A 24,756-nucleotide genomic window follows, 5' to 3' on the forward strand; every position below is an offset into this window, starting at 1 on the left:
ATTAAAGAAAAATACAGGCACAACCGCAGAAAATTTATGTATTTCCACGTTCCTCCCCACAGAATTCTAACCAAATGCAAACTACTGGGTTGGCCAAAAAGTTCATTTGGTTTTAAGTAAAAATAAAAGACACAGTTTTCATTTTCACCAAGCATTTTATTGAACAATATATTCACTAACCAAACAAACGTTTTGGCCAACCCAATATTTTTAGGCTCAAAAGTCTTGCTGATCACCATATGGCATACTTTTCTGTAATCAACCTTGAAAACACATTTCCAGTGTCCTGTAACCATAAGGCTCTAAGAATGTGCTGTCCTGTACAGCAGTCGCCAGCCACGTGTGGCCACAGAGCGCCCGGAGAAGTGAATTTTAAAACTTTGTCATTTTAATTCGTTTAAAATGTAAACAGTTTTCTAATTTTCTTCTTAGAGGCCTTATCAGATTAGGTTTATTTACAAATATTTATATTGTTTGATGCTATGGAAAATCATCCTTTAAAAAGAGACATTTTCTGTTACTTGGGTATGTTTACTTACCTGCTCACTATTCACACAAAGTGCAACTCGGTTCATATCCATCAACCCCTTATACAACACGCCTTAGGGAAAATGACTAGACACAACATGGCGTGGGGAAGAAGACTTAAAGGAAGATGAATTTGACTTCGAGCTGGAGGAAGTAATTTTCTTCTAGTAATTAATTTCAAAGCAAATCAGCGTGAAATAAACACAACTGTATAAGAGAAAAATACCACTTCAATAAAACTGACACTTACTGTGAGTGGATGTAATCTCTCATCAAAAATATCCAAGGATCTATCTGCATCTCTATAAAATAAGAATGTGCATTTAAAAAATTAATTCAGGGGTTACTATCTTAGTAACATATCTGCTAGGAGTAGAGAGAGGGGTAGAGGAAGCTTAACCTTCAACGAAGCAAACAGTTTTATAAATTCTTCTCCTGGATTCCACCCTTAGAAAGGTTTCCTGACCTATTTTTACTCAGCACATCAAGTTCTGTGAAATCTTTTCTACAACAACCAGCCAGAGTTGCCTCTATAAGCACTGACCCTCCCTAACAGGCAATGCTAGTAAACCAATATATTTTCACTCCTCTAACCTCACACTGGAATATGCAAGAACATTTTATAAAGCAGTGGTGGTGGGCAATAAATTCTTCTAACTTCAATCAATGTGAATATGAGATTCATGGTTTTTTCCCGTTTTTTTCTCTTTAGTTCTTTATATTCTTATTGTGTATTTCTTCTTGTCTCTTTTAAATAGTTTGAGTTAAAAATGTAATTGTCTTTTTATTTTAAAAGAAACCAGGCTTTTTAATTTAAAATTTCACCACACTAATACACTGCGCTCATTTGAACAACGGTTCTCTAAATGTGGTCTGCAGGCCTCTGGGATTCTCCCCTATCCCCTCCTTCAGGAGGCCCAAGAGGTCAAAACTGCTTTTATAAGAATACTAAGACACTACCTGCCCTTCACATTGTGTGACATTTGCTATGGATGTATAAAAGCAAAAGTGGGTAAAACTGCTGGTTTCTGAGCATGAATCAAGGCAGTGGTACCAAACTGAATTAGAAGTCATTCAATTATTCACTGCCACTTGCAGGTAAAAAATCTGCTTTAAGAACATCCTTGATAAAAGAGTAAAAATTAATAGTGTTCTTAAACCTTGGTCCTTCTTTTTAATATTCTGAATAAGTGGAAAGTATGCATTAAGCACTTTTACATACTGAAATATGGCTGTGTTAAGGAAAAGCACTTGTGACTTGGCGGTAAGTCATTTTTTTCATAGAACACCGTCTTTATTTGAAACACTTTTTTCATCGAACACCATCGTTATTTGAATGTACAACTGACACATTCTTTCAAAAATGAACAAAGTGAGCCTGTCACTTCAAGGAAAATAACTCTAAAGTTATTTGTTGCCAATGATAAAATTCAAGCCATCAAGCTAAAAATATCAGGATTTTTGGAAAACTTCTACCTTCTATTGTGAACTTGACAACTTCTCAACACTTCAAAGACTTTTCTGGTAAGACTGGTGGTGATACTAACAAAAGTGAGTTTTTGACACTGTCTAAAGAAATGTGAACCAATACTTTCCAAATGACCAATGTATAATATTATAAAGTCAGGTACAGGTAAAAAGATCTACTCAGTATGCATGACAGATCAATGGGTATTAATTTAACATAGTATTTATTACAAGTTCATTGATATGATTTAGAATTCCATTTTAACTAATTTAAGAAACTAGCACATGCAGACTTTTGGTACAGTATCACAGAATATACCAAATTATCTGAAGGCTTTAAAAATACATCTTTTTCCAACTATATATCTGCAAGCGGCTGGATCTTCTTCACATTGTTTCTTCAAAACAAATGACTGAAGACAGAATAGATATGAGAATCAGCTGTCTTCTATTAAGGAGATACTTTTCTCTCAATATTTTTTGTTGTGGAAAATAGTTATTTTTCATTAAAAAAAAAATGACATGTTGAACACTGGGGTTCCCAATCAGGGGTGATTTCGTCCCCCAGGGGACTTCTGGCCATGGCTGGAGACAGTTTTGGTTGTCGTAATGTGGAGGGAAGAAGGTGCTACTGGCATCTAGTGAGTAGAGGCCAAGGGTGCTGCTATATATCCTATAACACACAGGACGACACCCCACAACAAAGCATTATCTAGCTCAAAATTTCAGTAGTGCTAAGGCAAACCCTGTTTTAACATACAATGGATTTAATTTTTTAAATTCTCAATTTCAATTTCTAATACAGTAAATTATCAATATAACCCATATAAACAAATACTCTTTGGGATGCTCAGTAACCTAAGAATTAAGGGTCCTAAGAGAAAAATAAATGATTCACTTCTATATTGTAATAAAAGCACTCTAATAATAAAAGCTTATGCCAGTAACATCTATAGTTATTACCTAACACGAAACTTGATACCTTGTAAATTAATTAGCTGGAATAACAAGATAGGTTTTAAAAGAGCTCACCTGTTCTTTATGTGGTAATATATTGCTAAGGTCATACTGTGGAGGAAAAAAAATACATTGTAATAACTGATTTTTATCATATCAGGCCTGAAGACATTTTTAAAAAGGGGTTAGCAAGGAGGGAAGACCTTCCAGAGGCCCAGTGGCCCCGAAATCCTCGAATTCAGAACAGTACCACGTGGGTGCTTTCCCCCTTGTTTTAGGTTCTTCAGCTTTTAGCAAAATTAGGAGACCCAAAATGCTAGATATGCTGTTAGAAGGCATGTTTTGGTTGATTATTATAATATATAAATTATTACATATTTCCCCTGTCATTTGTCCTTCTACCCACAAAACCTTCTGTCCTGTACAAGTTATATCTATCTATACACATGCTTAAATTGAAGCCATATAGTAGTGTGTGTGTGGGGGTGTGTGTGTGGGGGTGTGGTTTTTTTGTTAGCCCCTGCATTTCAGTTGATTTAGTTCGCTACCCACCTACCCATCCGTTTTCCATTATTTCCCTAAAAGTAAATAATAAAAGTGCTCTATACCAAAATGATTTCAAATCACTTTTACATAATTATTAGAAAATTTAATAGCAAAATTTTATAGCCACAAAACTGATGATAGGTCTAGCTATCCTGAAATAAGCAGTGTTAATAAGACAGCATAATACTACACAGTACACTATTAATGACAGGTATTTCCAAATTATTTTAAATAAAGTATTAACGAACAGATAGATACAAGTCCTTAGGTAGTCTTTTTTAAGTTACTATAGTCCTAAGTTATTCACAGCTGTTGTATATTAGGCAACAAAGGGGTTCTCTGGTTAAGTTATATGCTCCCCTTTGTTCTCAGTGTCTAAAATGAAACTCAAAATAATTGAGGGAAGGCAAATCTGAATTTTATAATAGGTCTATAGAATCTTAGCACTTGTATAAAGGCCTGTAACACCGTTAGCATCAAAGATGGATACTTCTATAGTGCTTCAGAGTTTCATCTTCAAATTGATTTTAAAATCACAGCATTAGAAGTTTTATGATGGAAAGGACCACTGAACCGTAGATGACATTTAATTAAACAACCCATTTTACAGATAAGGGAACCAAGGCTTAAAACTGACTTACCTAAGGTCCCACTAATTAGCAGAAGCAGTTCTCTTTCTCCTGCCCTCTAACCAAATAGTGGCTCCCAAGCTCAGCTGCACACTGGGATCATCTGAGAAGCTTTAAAAACTGCCTGGCTTCTGCTTCAAGATGTTCTGATTTAACCGGCACTGGGTATGACTTGGGCATCAGGACTGTTTTTAAAGATCCCCAGATGACTGCAGCGTGCAGCAAAGTTTAGGGATGAATGAGTTAGGGTTAAGATCGGAGAATCACTCGGGATGCTTTTGTCCATATAATCATGCTTCACATCATTCCCCATCTTGTCAAAAGGTGTGTGTGCGTGGGTGAGAGAGAGACAGACAGACAGACAGACACACAGACACTGTGTCTTGGAGGCGGGGGCAGGCGGGTGGACTTTGTGCATCCAGAAACATACATCTTGAAAAGTTGCATAAGTGATTCTAATAAGGCTCACCTACCCCACTGAGAACAACTACCCCACTGAAAACTAACCCCATGATAAACATTTTCAAAATCATTCCTAAAAGCCAATTGACCCTATTAATTTTCTCAGTAAACCTTTATTTCACCAATAATGAATGTGATGAATGATCATTTTTAAAACTTCATGAGAGCAAATTAAAATTTACTGTACTTCCAAAAATTAGACTAGGTCGGGAAAAAAAAGGATGAAACCTACTTGTCTGAGCAAGGTTAATCTTTTTTTTTTTTTTTTAAATTTTATTTAATTTTACTTATTTTGGGCTGCATGGGGTCTTTGTTACTGCGCGCGGGCTTTCTCTAGTTGCCAAGAGCGGGGGCTGCTCTTTGTCGTGGTGCGCGGCCTTCTCACTGTGGTGGCTTCTCTTGTTGCACGGCACGGGCTCTAGGTGCGTGGGCTTCAGTAGTTGTGGCACACGGGCTCAGTAGTTGTGGCTCGCGGGCTCTACGGCACAGGCTCAGTAGTTGTGGCGCACGGGTTTAATTGCTCTGCGGCATGTGGGATCTTCCCAGACCAGGGCTCGAACCTGTGTCCCCTGCGTTGGCAGGCAGATTCTTAACCACTACACCACCGGGGAAGTCCCTGAGCAAGGTTAACCTTCAAAGTACTTTTGAATTATATACTGGACATCAGACTCTTTTGAATTCAAAAGAAGCTGCGACTCTAGCCAAAGTAGAGTGGTTTTTGTACCCACAGATTCAGTGTCTTGGCTGAATAAAAACATTCAGTGATTATGTGATAAGTGCCCAAACTCAGGACTTTAGAGATGGGGCTCAGTTTTTGCTGAAACATGATTTGACTGCAACTATTATTGTAAGCAAGAGAGGAAAGTTACATTATTATGACTGTGAACTTGCTGTCTTTAATTAAAGTAGAAGTTACTGATAATTTAAATAGCTAAAAAAAGAGCTGGCACATTAAAAACCAATTAAAAATATAATTAGCTTATAAAATTAATACAACAAATAAAATTAAGGATAGGACATTAATATTTTCAAATAGCATTTCCCAAACTGTGTTCTGGAAAATCAACATTCATATCCTAAGGAGATGTTAATGTTTCGTGGACAACCGCGAGGGAGGAGGCAAGAAGCTCTGCATCCCATTTGGTTTTTTTCTCTTAAATAAGCTTGAAAGGTTCATCATTAGGGTGTTTTGAAAGTGCATCGCCAATTGTGGACTATGAGGTGCTCCCAGAAATTAAAGAATAGTTTCCATCATCATGACACTGTTCGTGTCTCCTTAAGTATAAGCCTGACCACAGCCATGTTTCCGAAACCTCACCTCTTTTATTGTTCTCTGCTGTGATTGATACAGTGTGTTGGAGATATATTTATATATATAAACAAAAATTAAATGTGTCTATTAAGTTAAAACCTCAGTTGAACAAATTTCATCTACAAAGAAATTAAGCTTGAGTGTGTATTTCTTAAGACTGGTTTGATATATTCTCCCCCTCTTTGGGGGACAGGAAGGAGAAGTCAAATTTCATACAGAAAGAGTGCAGGAAAAAAAAAAAAATGCACAGTGGGATAAATCTGACAAACTCCAATGAAATTTAAATGCAGATTCGCTTTGGTGCCAATAGGGGACAAGCTGTTCCTTCTTCTAAGAGTAGCTTCCGAAGTAGTGCACATTGTTTGAGGACTACAACTCATACAGAAATAATTGTCTCTAGAAACAGCCAATCAAAAGCACCTCTCTTTCTCATCGTGTTCAACAATGGCTTAGCAACAGAAACGCGTCAAATGAAGATTTATACTTTTTCTGGGATTTCTTATTTGCTAACTGGCTTTCCCTTCTATCATGCGCTCTAAGATTAAAATGTAAACTGAAAATTCATATTTAGGTCCTTGAAATCAATCTATAGTTGACACCAGTTTTTTAACCTGATCACTGAAAAGGACAATTCAAATGAATGAAATTATGTATGGCTAGGAGGCTTTTAGCGATAAGGGGGTCTGTCACTCAGCCCTTGGCAAGCTACTTGTACTCACCATTTTACTGTGATTCTAAGATTAGGCTGGCTGACTGTGCTGTCATCTAGAAATATTGTTGAGCATGAGCTGTACTTTTTAGTAAGCTGCCCTGGAGATACCTGAAGGGGAAGGGAAATAGAAGAAAATGTCACAGTAAGTTAAACCTATAAAGTGTGTTTTTTTCCTTGGTTAAAATGTCAAACGATAAAGCATTAAGATTTTTCTTACACTCCATGAACTGCCTGAGTGTGATATCATGTGCAGCTCTATGGGAAACCTCTATACTCTGACTTCCACAGACGAGCTTTGAGAAATGGGTTATAAAATGCTGCCTTGATATAGTACCTATAATCAAACCTGGCAAGCACCTATTATAAATTACCTTTATAATAATGTAAAAAGTTTAGAATAAGATTTCAGGGTTTTTTCCTTAAGCAATGAAATGCAGCTGAGATTTCCTATTTCTATTCATTTACTACAATAAAACGTAATGCTTTATGTAATACTGATGTAGGAGCATTTGACTGCAGTAAATGAACACCAATAATAAATGTATTAGTTCAGGAGACAGTGTGACGAAACAAACGTTTTCCAATCAGAGGCTGGGCATGCCAGGGCTGCTCTATCACTAAAAAGCTGGGGGCCATAAGTCTCTCTGGGCCTCAATTTCCTTATCTGGAGGACAAAAAGGTACTGCTTAAAGATTCTCTCGCATCCACAAAAAACGGATAAAACAACTCTGAGAATTTAACTTCTCACTTCATGTTTAAGTCAGACTGCCGTTACATTACTCAAGTGAGAACCTCAGAGAATACTTGCCATTCATTTCAAAATTGTACTAATTCTGTTCTACGTGTTATTTGACACTCCTGCCTCACCCATGCTGCTCTCTGCCTGCAATGCCTTTTTCTTCCTCCTGTCCCAGCAAGCTTGACCCCATCTTCCTCTAGGATCCCTTTGCCAGCAGGCACACCACAAAACTTCTCACTTTCTGCACACTCACACATCTAATTTACCAACTGTTCCATGGTCTCAGCTGCTTGCATAGTACCACCCTCTTAAGTAAACAAGCTTCTCCATGTTAGGAAGATTCTTCTCCTACCTCCAGCTACTGAGCACAGAATCTGGGACAAATTAGGATTCAACAAGTGTTTGAGAAATTATTTAAGATCAGTTACAACTGGAGGTAAATCTTACTAAAGATACAAATTCGTGAGAATTTATCTACAGTGGTGTTGGAGAGGTGACAAAGAACTTTTTGAGACCCTCTAGAGAATGAACTATCTTTAAAACACTTTAGAAGTATCCATTTATTTGTGAAGAGCCCATGAACACGGCAATAGTCAAATACTAAAATGGCCTAAACTATGTTAGGACAACTCTCTTCCTTAAAGTAAGGCCAGTAACCAAATCCCAATCACTGAAAGCCACTGGAAGGAAGAGTAGCATTCTTTAATACCACAGAATACAAACAATTTTAAAGCTGGGTTTTGGTTTTGGTTTTTGTTTGTTTACTAATTCAGATGAGCCTTCCTTCCCCCTATTAATATAAAATAGTTTTCACCATGCTGTCACACTCTCCCATCAATGTCCTCCACAGATACATGAAAGGTGAGGCAGGGAGAAAATCTAGTTGATGCTTTTTAAAATACAGAGCATTTAAATAAAAATTGTCAGTATCCAATAATCAGAAATATCCAAATGGCATATATAAAACACCATTTTGCTTGTTTCAGATGCTTTATGCAAAGCCACTTATTCCTTATTAACAAAAAGTTCTAGATGTAACATATTTGAAAAGTATCACTATTTGGAAGACTAATTTCTCCTTCAAGCTAGAAATGTTTTAAACTAAAACTCTGATATGGTCCTTAAGCTATTTGGTTAATGTGTAATTTTAGAATCTCAAAAAACAGATACAGCATGAAAAATGAAAATTCACTCATTCAAATACTTTGATTCTAAACGAAGCAGGTTATCTTTTAAGGTCACTACTATTAGGGTATAATATGACATACACTACACGTAATAAAAGTCAATTCTGACCAAAAATCTATATATATGAGGGGAATAAAAATAGTAAGGAAATGTACCAAAATATAGACTAGTTGGTAGAGCTTTGGGTGCTATTTATCCTGTTTTCCTCTATTAAAAACTTTTTTTTCTATTATGAATGTATATTGATTTGTCTTTGGAAATATTACTGCTAAAACATTTAAAATTTTTAATTAGATGTGCTCTATAGTCCTATGGGGGCTCATTTAATGTATCAGCAACTTACAGTCTACTGGCTCGATCCTACAAAAGAAACACTTCCACAGGCCTACTCCTGAAACTATTCAAACTTTCCAGCATCTAGTGTTCACTAAAGGATGGCAGAATTGAAGCCTCTGAGCAAAGCCTAGATATGTTAGCTGCCAGCAGATTACTTTCCTCTCATCTTGCTTGAAAATTTAAGATAACTGTCCTTTATGATTAAAGCCTTACCATTGCTGGCTCACAACCTCAATAAACTGCACTGACACACATAAGGGTATAAAATGCAAATACAAAAAAAAAAAAAACAAGTAGCAAAAAACACTACTGACAGTTTAATGTTCATAGGTATTATTTCAATTGGTCACTGAAGAAGAGTATTTATCTTCATTCAGCACTAAGGACAAAATACATGGACTTTTACAATCTTTATAAGGGGAAAGGTTGCTTAGTAGACTTCAGGTTTAATGGTGAAGACTAGAAAATAATCATACCTAGGAGGCTAGTAAGTAACAACCCTCAAAGCTCATCATTAAAGGTCAAGTACCTGTTGAAATCCTGCCCCCACCCAGTGACTCTTCCCATTGTGCCTACTGCCTCTGATTTTAACCCATTAAAAGAATAAAGCTGGAGAGAGCGAGAGTACGAAGTGCGGCAACCCGAGTCATGGCAGGACAGGCATTTAGAAAGTTTCTTCCCCTCTTTGACCGAGTATTAGTTGAAAGAAGTGCACCCGAAGTTGTAACCAAAGGAGGCATTATGCTTCCAGAAAAATCGCAAGGAAAAGTATTGCAAGCAATGGTAGTAGCTGTTGGATCAGGCTCTAAAGGAAAGGGTGGAGAGATTCAACCAGTTAGTGTGAAAGTTGGAGATAAAGTTCTTCTCCCAGAATATGGAGGCACCAAAGTAGTTCTAGATGACAAGGATTATTTCTTATTTAGAGATGGTGACATTCTTGGAAAATATGTCGACTAAAATAAGTCACTATTGAAATGGCATCACGTGAAGCTGCCCGTTCCCCCAATGGCATCACGTGAAGCTGCCACTGAAGTTCTGAAATCTTTCATCCTGTAAATAATTTCCGTGTTTCTTTTATAATAAAGTAATGATATCCAAACTAATGATATTCAGTGTCCCTGAAATTTCGTTTTCTCTGTATTGATTTAAACATTCCCAAATAAAAGTATATAAATGAAAAAAAAAAAAAAAAAAAAGAGAATAAAGCTGAAGTTCACTTTTTTCTTCCCCCTTTTCACAAGTTTTGGATACGTTTATTAAGAATCAATGACTTTAACTGAAAAGTCTGTAATACTCCATCTATGTTGCACATTAATGGACAATATGGTAGGGTGAGTGGTTTGAATAGAATTCATACTCAAGGCCTTAGTAGAAAAGTATAATATTCTAATTATAGGTATAATCAAAAATATTGTCTGAATTAATATCGTTAATTATATTGAATTAAACTTCAAACTCAGAACCTATACTCAAAGAATAAATCTAAGTTTGAGTAGACTGACCACAAATCTATTTCCTCTCCCCCTTCTTTCAGATATCATCTCATTAGAATTAAAGGCCTTTTTTAAAAAAGCTATACATAAGACAGGATAAACAGCAGATGATTTTTAATGTTTGAAAGGTGAAAAGACTAGATAAAGGAGTGGTAACTGACATGGCAGAACAGAGGAAGCACAACCTTGGTACCTACAGAGAGTGACTAGGACAGGAACAAGAAAACCAGTTTGTCTTACAGAACCCAAGGCAGGCTCAGAGTTCAGAGGCGTGGTCCCCAAATCGTTGCAGTGAGGCCCATCAGTTAACGAGTTGTCCAAGTGATGCTTCCAATTAGATCTTAACAGACAGCCAAGGACCATCACACGTTTGAGGGAAGCCCCCAACAAGTGAGAGATCAAAACAGGAAGAAGGAATGGGACTTCCCTGGTGGCGCAGTGGTTAAGAATCCGCCTGCCAATGCAGGGGACACGGGTTCGAGCCCTGGCCCAGAAAGATCCCACATACCACAGAGCAACTGAGCCCATGCGCCACAACTACTGAGCCTGCGCTCTAGAGCCCATGAGCCGCAACTACTGAAGCCCGCACGCCCTAGAGCCTGTGCTCCGCAACAAGAGAAGCCACTGCAATGAGAAGCCCACGCACCCAACAAAGAGTAGGCCCAGCTCACCGCAACCAGAGAAAGCCCACGTGCAGAAACCAAGACCCAATGCAGCCAAAAAATAAATAAATAAAATAAAATATAAGGATGCTTTAAAAATACAAAACAAAACAGGAAGAAGGAATTGATGGGAGTGATAAAATCTCAGGAGCAAATGAAAACTTGAAATTGCATCAGTGAAAAAAAGAATGACAGGATATAAGAGAACTCTATAAATTGAAAATAAGGTAGACAAAACAATATATTCAATAGAAGGATTAGAGCACAGTCAAGGAAATCTCCAGGAAGCAGGACAAAAAGACAAAATGCAAAGCAGGAGGGGAAAAAAGTTAGCGATCTGGTAAGTCTAAGACTTCCAACATCTGAATAATAGGAACCTGGAAGAAAAAAACAGAATATCAAAGAAACACACAAAAAAGGTCTATACCAAACCAAATTATGAAATTTCAAAATCCCAGGGAGAGGGAAGGTACTAAAAGGTTCCCGAGAAGGAAGGGATGGGGGAAAATGACTAAAATCGGTAATGCACAATGTACCATACAATGTTCAACAGGTTTAAGAGCAACAGTGTAAATGAGAAGATGAGAGGGAAATGTCTTTAGAACTGCAAAAATTAGTTTCAACTGAGAATTCTATACTTTATCAAATAGAAGGAGTTTCAGAGAGGCTAGATCTCTATAAACTTTCTGCCCATGTGCCCTTTTCCCAGGAAAATGTGCTCCAGTAAAACAAGGAAGTATAACAAGACAAGAGGGAAACAGAATCTAGGACATAGGGGATCCAACATAAGAGAGCAGAGTTATGTGAGATCCCAGATGACTTCACACAGATATCCCAGGGAAAGAGGCATAGAGCAGGCCTAGGGGAACACTAGTCTATATGGGAGTAGGAAGACAAAAGATTGGGGCAAAGTGTCTCCAAGAAAAAAATGGAACAGATGTGGCTTAGTAGACGGAAAATTTTTTTGATAGGCATGTGACAAATGTTAAAACATTTGGGGAAAAAAATAGCTGTTAGAAAACAGGCAAGTGAATATAGTCAGGAAATTAATTCCACAGAAAAAATGAAGAATGTGAAAGCAGGGAGACCGGGCAGGGAGCTACTTACTGCATTTGGCTGTGTGAGATCACGTTGGCTAGGAAAAGGGGGATTGGGTTATCCTAGAGAAGTGCAGAAGTGCTCCAATTTCATTAATATTTAAGAAAAAGAATGAAGGGTGTACAAGGAGGAGGCACAGTCAGAGAACTCTATGGCTCAGCAATGCACAATATTTGCAGAGTCGTAGTAATGTAAACATTGATTCTGATTTAATAAAAACTGATACATGTTGAGGGAACACAGGGAGGGTAATAACGTCATGGTGGAGCGAAGAAGCTAAGCTTTCACCTGCTATGACAAGAAGTCAATGGACAGTGCTAAAAATTAACTTACCTGTTATACTTTTATTACTTTGGTTAAAAAATAAGATCAAAAAAATAAGGCAAAAGAATTTAAGGCAGATCTTTATACTACAACCGTATTAGTGAAATTTAACTTAAATGTCAGAACCCTTAAAAAATGGGCACTACTAAGTCAAAGACTTTCCTGAATACATTTGAGAATTAGGAAAATAGAGATTTAGAAAATCTACAAAAAAGAGGTTCAGGCTAACAGTATTGGATCCATCATATTTTTTAGGAACCATGGCAGACATATTTTTAATTCAAACTATTAATTTCTTAACTTTTCAACTGTTTACTTACATGGTTTAAACGGTTGCTCCTCCTCTTTTCCCGCACTAAGAATAAAAAAAATTAACTGATGAATTCTGATACAAATGCCATAGAAAAATAAAAGTAGTCACTAATTATCTGATGGATTACCAATAACACAATGAGATAAAATTCCATTCTATTTTTTAAAATAATTTCCAACAAAATATATAATTTAAATCACCCAGCAAGATGAGTCCTATAAGTAAAATCTAAAAACTTAGTTTCACTTTTTTGACCTAATAGATATTCTGTATTAGGTACAAATGAAAGACTCCCCATTTACAAAAGAAAAGGACAAAGCAAATTAGGCCAGGTGAGAAACTTAGCTAATAAAAAAATGTACCTGCTGCATAGCTGAACTACTAGCCAGGAGTATTTTCTAAGTCTTCATTTACACACAGCTTACTTTAATTACCACAGTCTACAGATGACAACTCTACGAACCAGTTTCTGGCCAGGCACTCATCTCCCAACGCACCAGGATCTCTGGAAGCATCCTGAACCACTTAATGGTAACCTACTCAAATACCTTACTGAAAAAATACACAACTGGAAAGTAACCTATGTTAAACGTAAATTTTAAAATGAGTGTGCTGACCTAAATGAACATATCTACAGCACACAAAACTGTTTTGCTCCAACAAAGGCCAGAAGAATAAAAGCCTGAAGAGGGTCTTAGGCCACACTCTTGCTCACATTGCCTCCTTTAACTCCAGACAGGCATCACAGGCACGGATTCCTTAAGGCTGAAGAGAGAGACAGGCATGGGACAGCTTTTCTTTTACTGTCTCCAGAGCCCCTCTACATGTGAGCAGCTCATGGCTCTGGAAGAAACTGAGAAATAGAGCAATCCTAACCAGAAATGAGTGGCTCAAGTACACACACTAGAAAAATGCAAGTTAGAAACCCCAGGAGCTTCCAGGTTGGTGAGCATGTAGTACCCTTGCAGAGGGCATCAAAGCTCTGTGCCCTGTCCCCATGCCTGGCCCTATGCATCTCTTCCATCTGGCTGTTCCTGAGTTATATCCTTTTATAAAAACCAGTGATCTAACGGAAAAAAACAAAAAGCAAAACAACAGCAACAAAAAACCAAACCTCCGTTTTTTATTGTGCTGCTTCACTTTAAATATTATGGAATGTTCACTTCTTGTATTCCTGCTCTCGTAATCAACTGAAAAACTTGGTCACGTGTGGCTTTTTAGCAAATAAACTAGGATTTAACATAACATTAAGGAAGACAAGCAGGCAAGCAGGAGTGCAAAATATTCTACGGTTCTGATTCTCATCTTAAAACAAGGAGGACACAGGAAATTTATATGAGTTTCACATGCTGAGGATAATCTTCTGGAAAACCCCATATGGCATGTTGCTCTTATTACCCTGGCACAGCACTACATTAGGATGAGAAAGTTTTGAATAGCTTAAAAGTTCTGAGTAGCATAAATCTGGATGTGAGATAGGCTCGTCTGGTTGAACACTGTGTAAAACAGGGCCAAAATCACAAGGCTCAATTCCCATATATAACAACTGATTTTTCTGATTTGATCAAATGAAAACCTAACTGTGATCTAAACCCTATCATTTGTCTTTAACATATGTGCTCTTCGGAGCAAGGGGAAAAGGACAAAGTAGCATGGAGAAATAGACCACATCTAAATCATGTGGCCAGTTGACTATGTTGATAAAGAGGTGGCAAAATGTATAAACAGATAGTCCAAGTGTTCTCCTCCCTAAAACACTGACAACTAAAGGAAACTGTATCATCAACATATTAAAATAAGACAAGTGAATACATAAAAAAGTGAAACATTTAAACCACTGTAAGAGTTTTTCTAAGTACCTCCTATAATACACAAAACAAGAACAGTTTTCACTCTTTTTCTCAGGGAAAAAAAAAGCATTGCCTTACCATCTGTTCGAGATTTGCTCAGAAAAAGTGTGCTTGCACTTGGGTGGTCAGAAGGGTTTGGTTCCAAAGCTAAGTCTGTATAGGAAGAAGAGAAAAAGGTGTGGTGATTTAGTTGAGTAGAAAAGTACATGATTTTAAAGATAGCTACACATTGATGGAAACCACTTTTAATAGTCTTGAGAAGAGCTTTTAGTAATGACAAAAAGGCAATTTTAGTAAAGGCACAATATAAAAATTCTATTGGGAAACAGCAAAATTGTAGAAACTCTCCATACATGTGGAATAAAACCATGGCTATGTCTTAGACTTCTTTAACTTGCACCTAAATAATCTATGCCATTTTTAGATGAATCATATATGTGACTCCCCTCCTATTTATCAATTAAAAATTCAGTCACCCTCTTTTAAAGCTGATATTACTAGCACATTCCAGGAACAGTCTCAAGAAGCAAGTTATGCTGTGGCCAACTACTGTCAGATACCAGCTCAATATATCAAATATGCCAAAACGAAGTGAGTTGCTTTTGGCAAATGTTCTTCAGACAATCAAATGGCTAATTCTAACTCCATTCAACAAGTGAACTCATTTAATTGGCTGTGGTTTATCTGGGGGCTATTCATCATGGCAGATTTAAGAGGACTACATAAAAGTTCAATGTTCTAATCTAGAGGAACACTTCCATGATAGTGATTTTTAACTTTGCCCTCTATTTCCAAAGCTAAACTCACTTCTTCATTCCACGCTGCATGATTAATTTGGGGCTTCACTAAGAGTACTTTCTGGAGCAGATCATAGGGCTACTAGAAAAAAATTTTGGCCATACCTACACGAAAAGGTGGGTCTGCCTGTAGCCCACCTTGCACCCAGGTGGGATAGCGTCTTCTATTTAGGCAGAAATACAAAACAAGCACAAGCTACCACACAGGATAGTAAGGTTGTTGTTTCAAACAAACAAACAAACATAAAAGCCCTATGACATTTCCTCAGCAAAGTCCATCTCAAGCCATTTAACCAATCTTTTAAGAAACTGGACCAAGATTCAGATAAAGAGTAATGGTTAAGGCAATTATTTCCCAAACCACATAATAACTGATCTGTTTTTGAAAGATGGCTTTGATGGTCAAAGTGAAATACAAATATATCCCTGCCTCTTAGAGAATCCAAAGAATACACACATTGATATATTAAAAACTAATTAGTCTAGTAGTGAATTCTGTCTAACCCAGCATTTCACAAATGTATCTACCTAGAATCCCCTTTTCCCACCCAGAAAGAATTTTGCACGAACAGTAATTTTGGACTTCCCGTTTTAACAGGAATCTGAGCCATCCATTTTAATGTCATTGCCAGCACTAGTAATTTACAGAGCTAAACCAACTGCTTTGTTCTTCATGAAAATTCCTTCACTGAATTTGAAGTTTATCAAGCTGCTTTTGGAGAAAATATTCTATTCAACATTTTTATGTAAAAGACCCATATAATTATTTTAAAGTTTTTTTCTCCTACATATTTGAAAAATTAAGACAATGGGAAAATAAATTATTTCAGCTGTACACAAAATGGCAGGCAGAGACTTTCACAGCTGCCTCTAACCTATAGCTTCCGAAAGAATTCATGACTACTTACCTATACCAAAAAGAAAGTAAATAGACTACATTTGAATCTAAAAAATAAGCAGAAATGTTTGCAAAGTAGCTGTATTATTTATCAGTGTCTATGGCATGGTAAAACTTAACAATTTTCAATGGAAGTCCAGGAAAATTAAGTGCCAGAATCAAAGAGAAGCAAGCTTTAACACACACACACACACACACACACACACACACACACACCCGCCAAACCAAGATGTGCTACTACAGATCTAAATACAAAAATCAAGAAGGCTGGGATAAAAGAAATGACAACATGCAAAAAAAAAAAAGTAAACTTAGCCCAAGTGACCAGAAAAAAGCTGGCACTCTCCCTACTCTATCCTAGGGGGTTCAAAGGTAGGCACAGGACCCAGGACCGGCCAATCAATCACAGCTGTCCTGGGACTTGCCAAGAAAAGAGAAAGGCAGAACTGTACTCTAGGATCCTTAGCTAGTCTTGAGCTGCTGGACACTCCCCTTGTTATCATGAGGGGAAAGGCTTTTCAGGAGACATCAACAGAGGAGAGCAGAACTGAGGAGATCATTTAACTCCTGGGTCAAGTAGTGCTTAACTCTGTGATTTTCTTTTAACTTGCAACTGAAGGAGACCTGGTTAATCAGCAGTACTGATGATCACACTAAAGGTGGGGAAAGGTAAAAGTCACTTGCTCATTCCTTTAACAAATATCATGAACAAAAATCTGCATGAGACAAAACGATGCTCTGTTTAAAAATTACACACAACCATTCACAATCATTAACACACAATGATTCACAACCGTTACTTTTAGTTGCTTTTCTTATACGTTATAAAAAGCTCTAATTAGTGTACAATTTATGTCTTCTTGTTACTAACAAGCGCTCTCCACCCCACTGTTGCATATTTATTGTTTAATGAATACACACTGGCCCATCAAGTGTTATTCCTATACTGGACTTAGCCAATCCCCTATTGCTGGGGATTGGTGCTTACAAAGTTCTATTCTTAAAATATTATGAGGAAAATCTTCACGTACATAGTTTTTTAAAATAATGGTTTTATCTCCTTAGCAAAGATCTTCGGAAGTGGAATGACTAAGCCAAAAGGTTAGATCACTTTCACGGCTCCGTGTACAATGCTAAATTGCTTCCTAAAGAAGGTGGGGGGCACATTAGGGTATAATGCTACCAATCATGACATTTTGAGTTCCTACCCTTGCTTTGGATACTTGAAAAAAAAAAAAAAAATTCCTACTGATATGAATGAGGAACCTCACTGTAGATCTAATTTGTATTTCTTTTGATTACACAGTTTGACCATTTTCCCACAGTTATCAGTGTTATTTCCACTTTGGTGAGTTGGCCTATCATTTGAATGTACTGTAAACACCAGGGCCCTACTGCTGTCAGTCTGCATGAGGTTTTCAGAAAATATTAATCTTTTGTTTATAGCCTATATAACTAACAATTTTCTATATAACTTGCACTTTTTGCTAATGAAAAATACCACATCACTATCTTATAGAATGGACATGTGAGCCATTAGACAGTAAACTCATACATACACACAATATTTCTGCACTTGCCATGAACTATCTTCCCAAGAGCCTAAGGAGACTATGATAAAACCTACCACACTCTTCACTATCACAAAGGTAAGACTGCCAACTATTAAGCAAAGCTTTACCACCCACCATCCCTCTCATCCCTCTCCCCACCACATGCACACACAGTAATTTAGAGACTTCAGGAAATTACTGTGCATTCAGGAAATTACATGGATTCTTCTGAAAGTTATTTCTTTAGAAACCTCTAAGAATGTTTTACCCAGGAGAAATACTCTTGAGCTCATGATTAGGGGTTATGATTAAAACTGTATTTTAAGACCCATCATTTTTGTATTATCAATTTAAATTGCAACTTATTTGACAGCATGATAGGTCGATGTAGAAAAAGTATGATTAAAAAAAAATTAAACTCGGTCTTAATGTAAACATTCCTCAGAGGAAACCTGTAAAACACCACCGACACTGAATACTGTTTTTCCTCCAATCTAAGATTCTACCAGTTGTTAAGATCCATCTCAATTGCAGTTGTTAAAAGTGTGAAAACATAGGCAACTTAGAACAAATGAAATGCATTACTGAAGGCTAAAAGTGTTACAACTATGCTATCAAACTGTCGATAAATGATTTTTCCTTGTTAAAATATTAGAGGGAGAGGGAAGTGACCAAGAAAGCATCTGACAGAAGCAGCATATTTCAGAAAGCGATTAATATCGACATATTGATTTCAATATATTCCAAATAAACAGGAGATGTCAGCAGTTTCTGGGCCAACTGAGCACCAGTTTACTTAACGGTAACCACTGCATTTACTGAACTGCCCTAGCATCCCTATACTGTGCAGTGTATTAGTTTTATGGCTCATAATACAAACATTACAATCTTTACAATTACCATGTAAACTGATGATTTCATCTCTTGGAGTCCACACTTTCCACCGCAGTCAGGGAGCTCCTGCCAGCCAGCCCTGAGCTGGGCTGCCTCACCAGCGGGTACACAGCAGGCTCCTGCACCTGCCAGGCTACTGCTCACCCAAGCCTTGATCCTGCTTTCCTAGCTTCTGACAATCCTGGCTTCCAAACTTCCCAGCTCTGGTTTCCAACTGCTTCTGTACCTGCCTCTACCCTGGTTCTCAGTTTTGCCTTATTTTAATCCTCAATCAGTGTTACAGTGATCATGACTGAGAGGTGACACATAGGTAAGTACACCTGGTTTTATATATTTCTAAAGAGTACTTTATTCAGTTTCTTGGACTTTTAAGAACCTTTCTGGGTTGCAAGTTACCTTCATTTCATTTCACATTACGCAGTGTTACTGTTTTAACTCTTAAGTTTTATTACTTTAATACACTAACACAACAACAACAAAAAAGGGTGAGAAAAAAGGTAGTATTCCAAAGAAGCTCACATAATGTCAACAATAAATTCTGTTCCTATATGCCATGCATTTGGAATTTACAGTCCTACTCTCTATCAATACTCATTTTTAAAACCTTGGACAACTCAATTTATACCTAAGAGAAGAATTCCTACACTACCTAACTCAGAACATGGTGAGAATCAAATGAAATGCAAGAGCAATCTATATACTACAGCCTATTTTAGACCCTTATTAATATCGCTTTTTTGTTCAAGCCACTGTTGGCTCTCACCTGAGCTACCGCACCAGCCTCCTAACTGGTCTCCCTCTCTGCTTCCTTCCACCCTTACAGTCTATTCTCACACAGTAGCTGGTCTGATCTCCCTCCACCCTCTCTACCCCCCTTCCCTTTTTCTAAGAATTAACATCATTCCCCTGCATATAATCCTTCAATGGTTTCCCATTACAATTAGACTAAAATTCATATTTTTTGGTCAAGGCCCACTAGGCATACAAGGTCTTAATCCCCCACATTCCTCCTGGCATTCATTCACTCAGCTGCAGCCACCCATCTTTCTGTCCTTGGCACGCATCAAGCATATTCCCTTCTTAGGAACTGCACAGAAGCCTCTTCTCCCACAGCCTCACACGGCTCTCTTAGGACTGCTCATGGGTCGCTTAAGGAGAGAAGCTGTCTTTAACCACCCCTTGTAAAACTGTCCTCCTCCCCAGCCCATTACCTTCATTTTCTTTCTTACTGTTCTCACTACCTGATGTTATTCTTGTGTCGTCAGCCCCCAGGCACCTCTAGAAAGTAAGGACCTGAGTTAGGATACGGGTTTTGTCTTGTCTAACCACTGTTTGTCCTGCCTCTGGAATGGTGCCTAATAATCATGTTTCAGTGTACCCAAAACCAGTTAAGTTTCTCCCAATTTTCCCACATCATCTAAGATTTCTTCTAATGCTGTCTTTTGATGTGTCTGTCACCTAAGACCAGAGTTAATTTCAGATCTCTTAGAGTAGTAGTTTAGTTACTCAGAATCAAAGACACAAGACAGGTTACCAAGAACCACGAAAACCTAAAAGAGGAAATCTAATGTTCAGTGAAAAATCAATGGTAACTTTAATTTGGGAAAAGAACATTTAATGTTCAAATACCTTTACTACAAAATGACTCACCCTATGAATTTAATTAAGGCGTAAGACAAAGCGTACAATCAGAATGCTATAGGGAAGTATCAATACAATGCATCAGTTTTTATCTGTGTCCCCTGAATAAAGCATTATAATGGGATTATAAAAGATGCTCAAGCATAAAGGCTGGGTAAATGAATTATGCTCCAACCATTCGATGGCACAGTAAACAGTTGGTAAAAGGCAGGCTGTAGAGCTATGCGCAGCTGCATGGAAATACATCACCCTGGAGCACTCTCTAGGTGTCAGCCCAGTTCCAGGAGCTTCATGTCGTTACTTTCCTTTCTAACAAAAAGTTACAAAGTGGCACATAAAGAACAATCCCATCTTTGTAAAATAAACACAGTGTTATGTTTATATGCATACAAAAGGTTCAGGAAGAATCAACACCAAAATATTAATAAAAATTCTGGATATTCTGAGTGTGAGTGAAGGACTTTTCTGTGTTTTCTAAATCTTTTACATCAAATGTTCATTAATACTGTCACCAAAAAAAGGAAAGATCTGTTGCTCAGAGGTTTTTCCACATCATATTGCCAATTCCTTCCCTACCCACTCTTCAGGGGGATGGGAGGTAGGGGTCACTTGAGAGAGCACCTTTCACCAGAAAATTAGCAAAGCTCCTAAGGTCAGAACATAAAGGCTGTATGAAAAGTTGATGAATAAAAATAAAATCAGATAATAGGACCGTAGCATCTTCTTTTCTATTATGACACTACCATCAGTTATATTAGATATACTGTTAAAGACAAAGTAGTAAAAAATTCTTTTGAGTCTATCTGAAATCTATACTACGTTCTTAGGAGTTACTTTTTTGAGATGGCTTGAAGAAATCATGTTCTTCTCCAATGTTTCTGAAGAACAAGACAGAGCATCATTTATGTACGATTTTCTCTAAGTAACCAAATAATTCTTCACTGTAGAAAAGCCAAAATGTTTTATATCTGAGTAGGTATTTCTCAGTTTCCAGGGAAACTGATACAAAATTGTCTGAAAGAAAGACATTAAGAGCAAACTTCCAATGTGCCTGTACTTTATATTTGGTGTTCTGACCTTGTTTCTATGGAAACTTAATTAATAGGCAAATGCTGAAGTTGAGGTTTCTCTTATCACTTTATTGAATGCCCCCCCAAAAAAGACAAATTGAAATGAAATTTTAACAATCATGTTAAACATAAAAAGGTAAATTCTGTACTCATGAACTCTATTTTTCCAGTTCCTGATTTAGCACTCCTTCCTTATCATACATAGTCGTATGCTAAATGCTTAGTACCTTACCTGCCCGCTTACCAGCTTCCCCTAATGTCCCTCTGTCCAGGGCATTCTCGGCTTCAATTGGATTTCACCAGAACAAACTCTTTAAATTATATCAACGTGTTTACCTGACTGATAAATTTAGGCTATTTCATGACTTCTACTTTTATTCATATCCATTGCAATGTATGTACAGACAGAGAATGGAGAGGTAAATGTTGCTTCTGAGTTGTGTACAATAAACTGGAATGGCAATAATCAAAACTGGAGTATGCTGAGATAGGCCTAACTTATGGATAAATTATAAAATATAAGGTGCATTCTAAACAGTTTCTTAAGCAGCCCAAGAACTGAATTTGGCATATCTACCACCTCCCAAGTCTGTCTCTTTTGTTCAGTAGCTGTGTTACACAGTCATTTCAGATCTCTAAGTCTTGGCTTCTTCATCGGCAACAGAGGGAGAATATATATGGGCCTTATTTGTAGATGGAAGGGCCAAGTGAAATACACAAGAAAATGCATTGTAAATCTTAAAAGAATTCTATAAAGGTCCAATTTTCGTCTCTCATCCTACACTAGCCAACTACTAACTGTTTTTAAAAATCATTTAGAGGCTTACCTTATAGCAACAAGCAGAGCAGTTTTCACAAGTACTTACATGCTTTGTGTTTAAAGCTACAATTAATTCACATAATTTGTTCATTCTTTCACAATATCTAACTATTCTGAAAAGGGAGTACTTTCCACTTACAAAGCCACGTCCATCATAAGGGTGAATCCACAGGCTTAATTATTCTAACTTTTAAAGAAATTAAATAAACCCAACTAAAATTTAAATAGAAGAGCTGTAAGACATTTCGTCTATGAAATAATGAAATAATCTCTGGCATTTAAATGAAACAAATGGGCCAGTGGGGCTTTAACATCTTTATGATACAATGTTTTATACTTCAAAGAACAGTCTTTATTAAAGTGCCACTATGCGACCCAGAAATTTTTTTTTTTTAAACCTAGAGCCATCCCTTTCCAAAATTCTAGAGGCAAAAATCAAACATTTCCTCTCTTCTCTCTCTCCTCTCCTCCCCGACAACACCCACCCCCAGCCACTTAGTCTTCAGAACTTTTACCTGAACATTCTTAAAGTTAAATAGTATTCTACCGGGGGGGGGGGGGCGGAGGAGGGAGCCATGGAGACATTTTTCTGCAGGATGGATGTGGTATGTTAACTCCCAAACCTTTATATTACAAATTACAATCTGAATTTGTTTTTTCTCCTTTGAAACTTCTGTCCAGCAGTCTCAGGAACCACCTCACCCCTCCCTTAGAACAGGCAACGTGCAAAAGAAGTCGGTTAAGGCTGTGCAGCTGAAGACATACTTGTGTCAAAGTGGGAATTTAAAAGTAATCAGAACTCCATGGGGTCTCCTCTGGTAAAGAAAAAAAACCCAACAACTATTCTCTGCAGCCGTGGCAGTAACGTTTCACACCGTTCACAGTTATTTTAAGCCCCTCTCCCACCATTTTCTTTCCTGTCGTGTTCAAATTATAGTTAGAAGGGATAAAGTAGCTTCTATCAGGGCGACTGAAAACATTAAAATCCAAAGAATTTTAGTTAAGAACACCACACTGACTCTGTCCATCTCTATTTTGAATTTAAATGACAAATCCTCTAATGTTTGTCTTAATTGTCTCGAGTATCCACTACCTTAACGAATAGAAGTCTATCATCAGGCCCTTACCTAGTTCCTTCGCTTAGGTACCATCTGGATAGGGAGACGGGATGGATACGCCGAAGTTAGAGTATTTAAATTTGCATTAAGAAAAGAGAGAATACACCAGAAAGTCTCTGCTAAGTCCCACGAGATGTTAAATAGAACCACGAACAGGAAGGGCCGCGGATTGGAGGGTCTCAGGCCGGGCTGGGAAATGGGAACGGGGGAAAGAATTGGGCATTCGGGTAGGGAAGAGGGAAGGAGACTGGCCGGACGCGACTGGTAAAGAATAAGGGGTGGGGATGCCAAGCAGAGCCAACCTTCGTTCCCGGTGCCCAGCCCTGGGAGAGCCAACTCCGGGCAAGAAGGAGCCCTAGGCGGCGTCTCCCTCCCGGGGGACCCTGGGGGCGGTGGAGGCCAGAGGTAAGCCCGAGAGCAGACGGCGCCTACCCCGCGAGGGGCGAGGCGCGCCAGCCGCTTCTTACCTTCGGGCATCTCCCGGTCGCTGATGTGATGCAGGTGGTGGCCTTCGCCACCTGCGAAATCCAACTCGGCGGGTTCCACGGTAGCTGCCGCCGGAGCTACTGCCACCGCGTTCCCGGCCGCCGCCTTGTAGACCTCAGACTCGCAGTCCGGCTCCGCTGACCCCCTGCGCCGGCCCGACTTGGGGCTGGCATTGGGGCACAGGCAACAACACAGCGAGTTCCCCATGGGGCGCCTTCACTCCTTGCCGCCGCCGCCTCCGCTCGTCCCCCGACTCCGCCGAGCTCAGAAGCCGCCCCTCCCCCAACAATGGCGCGGCGGGCACTGGCAGCCCCGGGCTATGCCGGGGCTGTGCCGCACATGCAGACGCGACTTCGCCCGCCGCTCTCCTGTCCGCCCAGCCGCCGGGCCCCGGGCAGGGGCCCGGCCCCGGCCGCACCCCCGCCGCCGCCGCCTCCCCGGTGCCAACTAGTCTGTGAGGGCGGTGACCAGACCGGCTTATTTAAAAGGGGTGGGAACCAGACAAGCGCTGAGACGCACAACCACTGAGGGAGAGAGCGCAGCCGGAGCTCCTCCTCCTTCCGCCGCCGCCTCCTGACTGAAAGTAACTAGCCCGGCCGGCCCTTGCCTACCGGAATGTGTCCTTTGGTTACCTGGTTACGACGGACCAATCACGACCAGAGTTCCCTCCACGCGCCCTCCTCGGAACGCAGGCGTGTAACTCACAATGCCCCGCCCCCGCCCGCGGCTGCCCCGCCCCCCGAGCGGCGCGCGCGCCCCGGACTCTGGTTTCCATTCATCTCTCGCGCTCCGAGCTTTCCGGTCCTGCGGGAAGTGCCGCGGGAGTTTGTTAATCGAAGCCATCCTGAGTCAGTGGGCTCTGT

At 38.9% G+C, this 24,756-nt stretch overlaps 1 protein-coding gene across 1 annotated transcript in view; it reads right to left on the reverse strand.

Annotated features, from left to right (window-relative positions):
* LOC309661872 (cyclin-Y-like protein 1) overlaps positions 1-24,407 on the reverse strand; it is a 34,629-nt gene extending 10,222 nt beyond the window's left edge. The window contains exons 1-6 of the mRNA XM_082464013.1: positions 23,875-24,407; positions 14,695-14,769; positions 12,774-12,808; positions 6,621-6,721; positions 3,028-3,063; positions 779-830 (exon numbers count right to left, since the gene is read on the reverse strand). Of these exons, the coding sequence (XP_082320139.1) occupies positions 779-830; positions 3,028-3,063; positions 6,621-6,721; positions 12,774-12,808; positions 14,695-14,769; positions 23,875-24,100 (525 nt within the window). The 5' untranslated portion in view covers positions 24,101-24,407. The remainder of the gene's footprint in view (positions 1-778; positions 831-3,027; positions 3,064-6,620; positions 6,722-12,773; positions 12,809-14,694; positions 14,770-23,874) is intronic.
* Positions 24,408-24,756: the final 349 nt, after the last annotated feature.

This window comes from Balaenoptera physalus, assembly GCF_965194825.1.
Source record: "Balaenoptera physalus genome assembly, chromosome: 5".
NCBI classification, from domain to species: domain Eukaryota; kingdom Metazoa; phylum Chordata; class Mammalia; order Artiodactyla; family Balaenopteridae; genus Balaenoptera; species Balaenoptera physalus.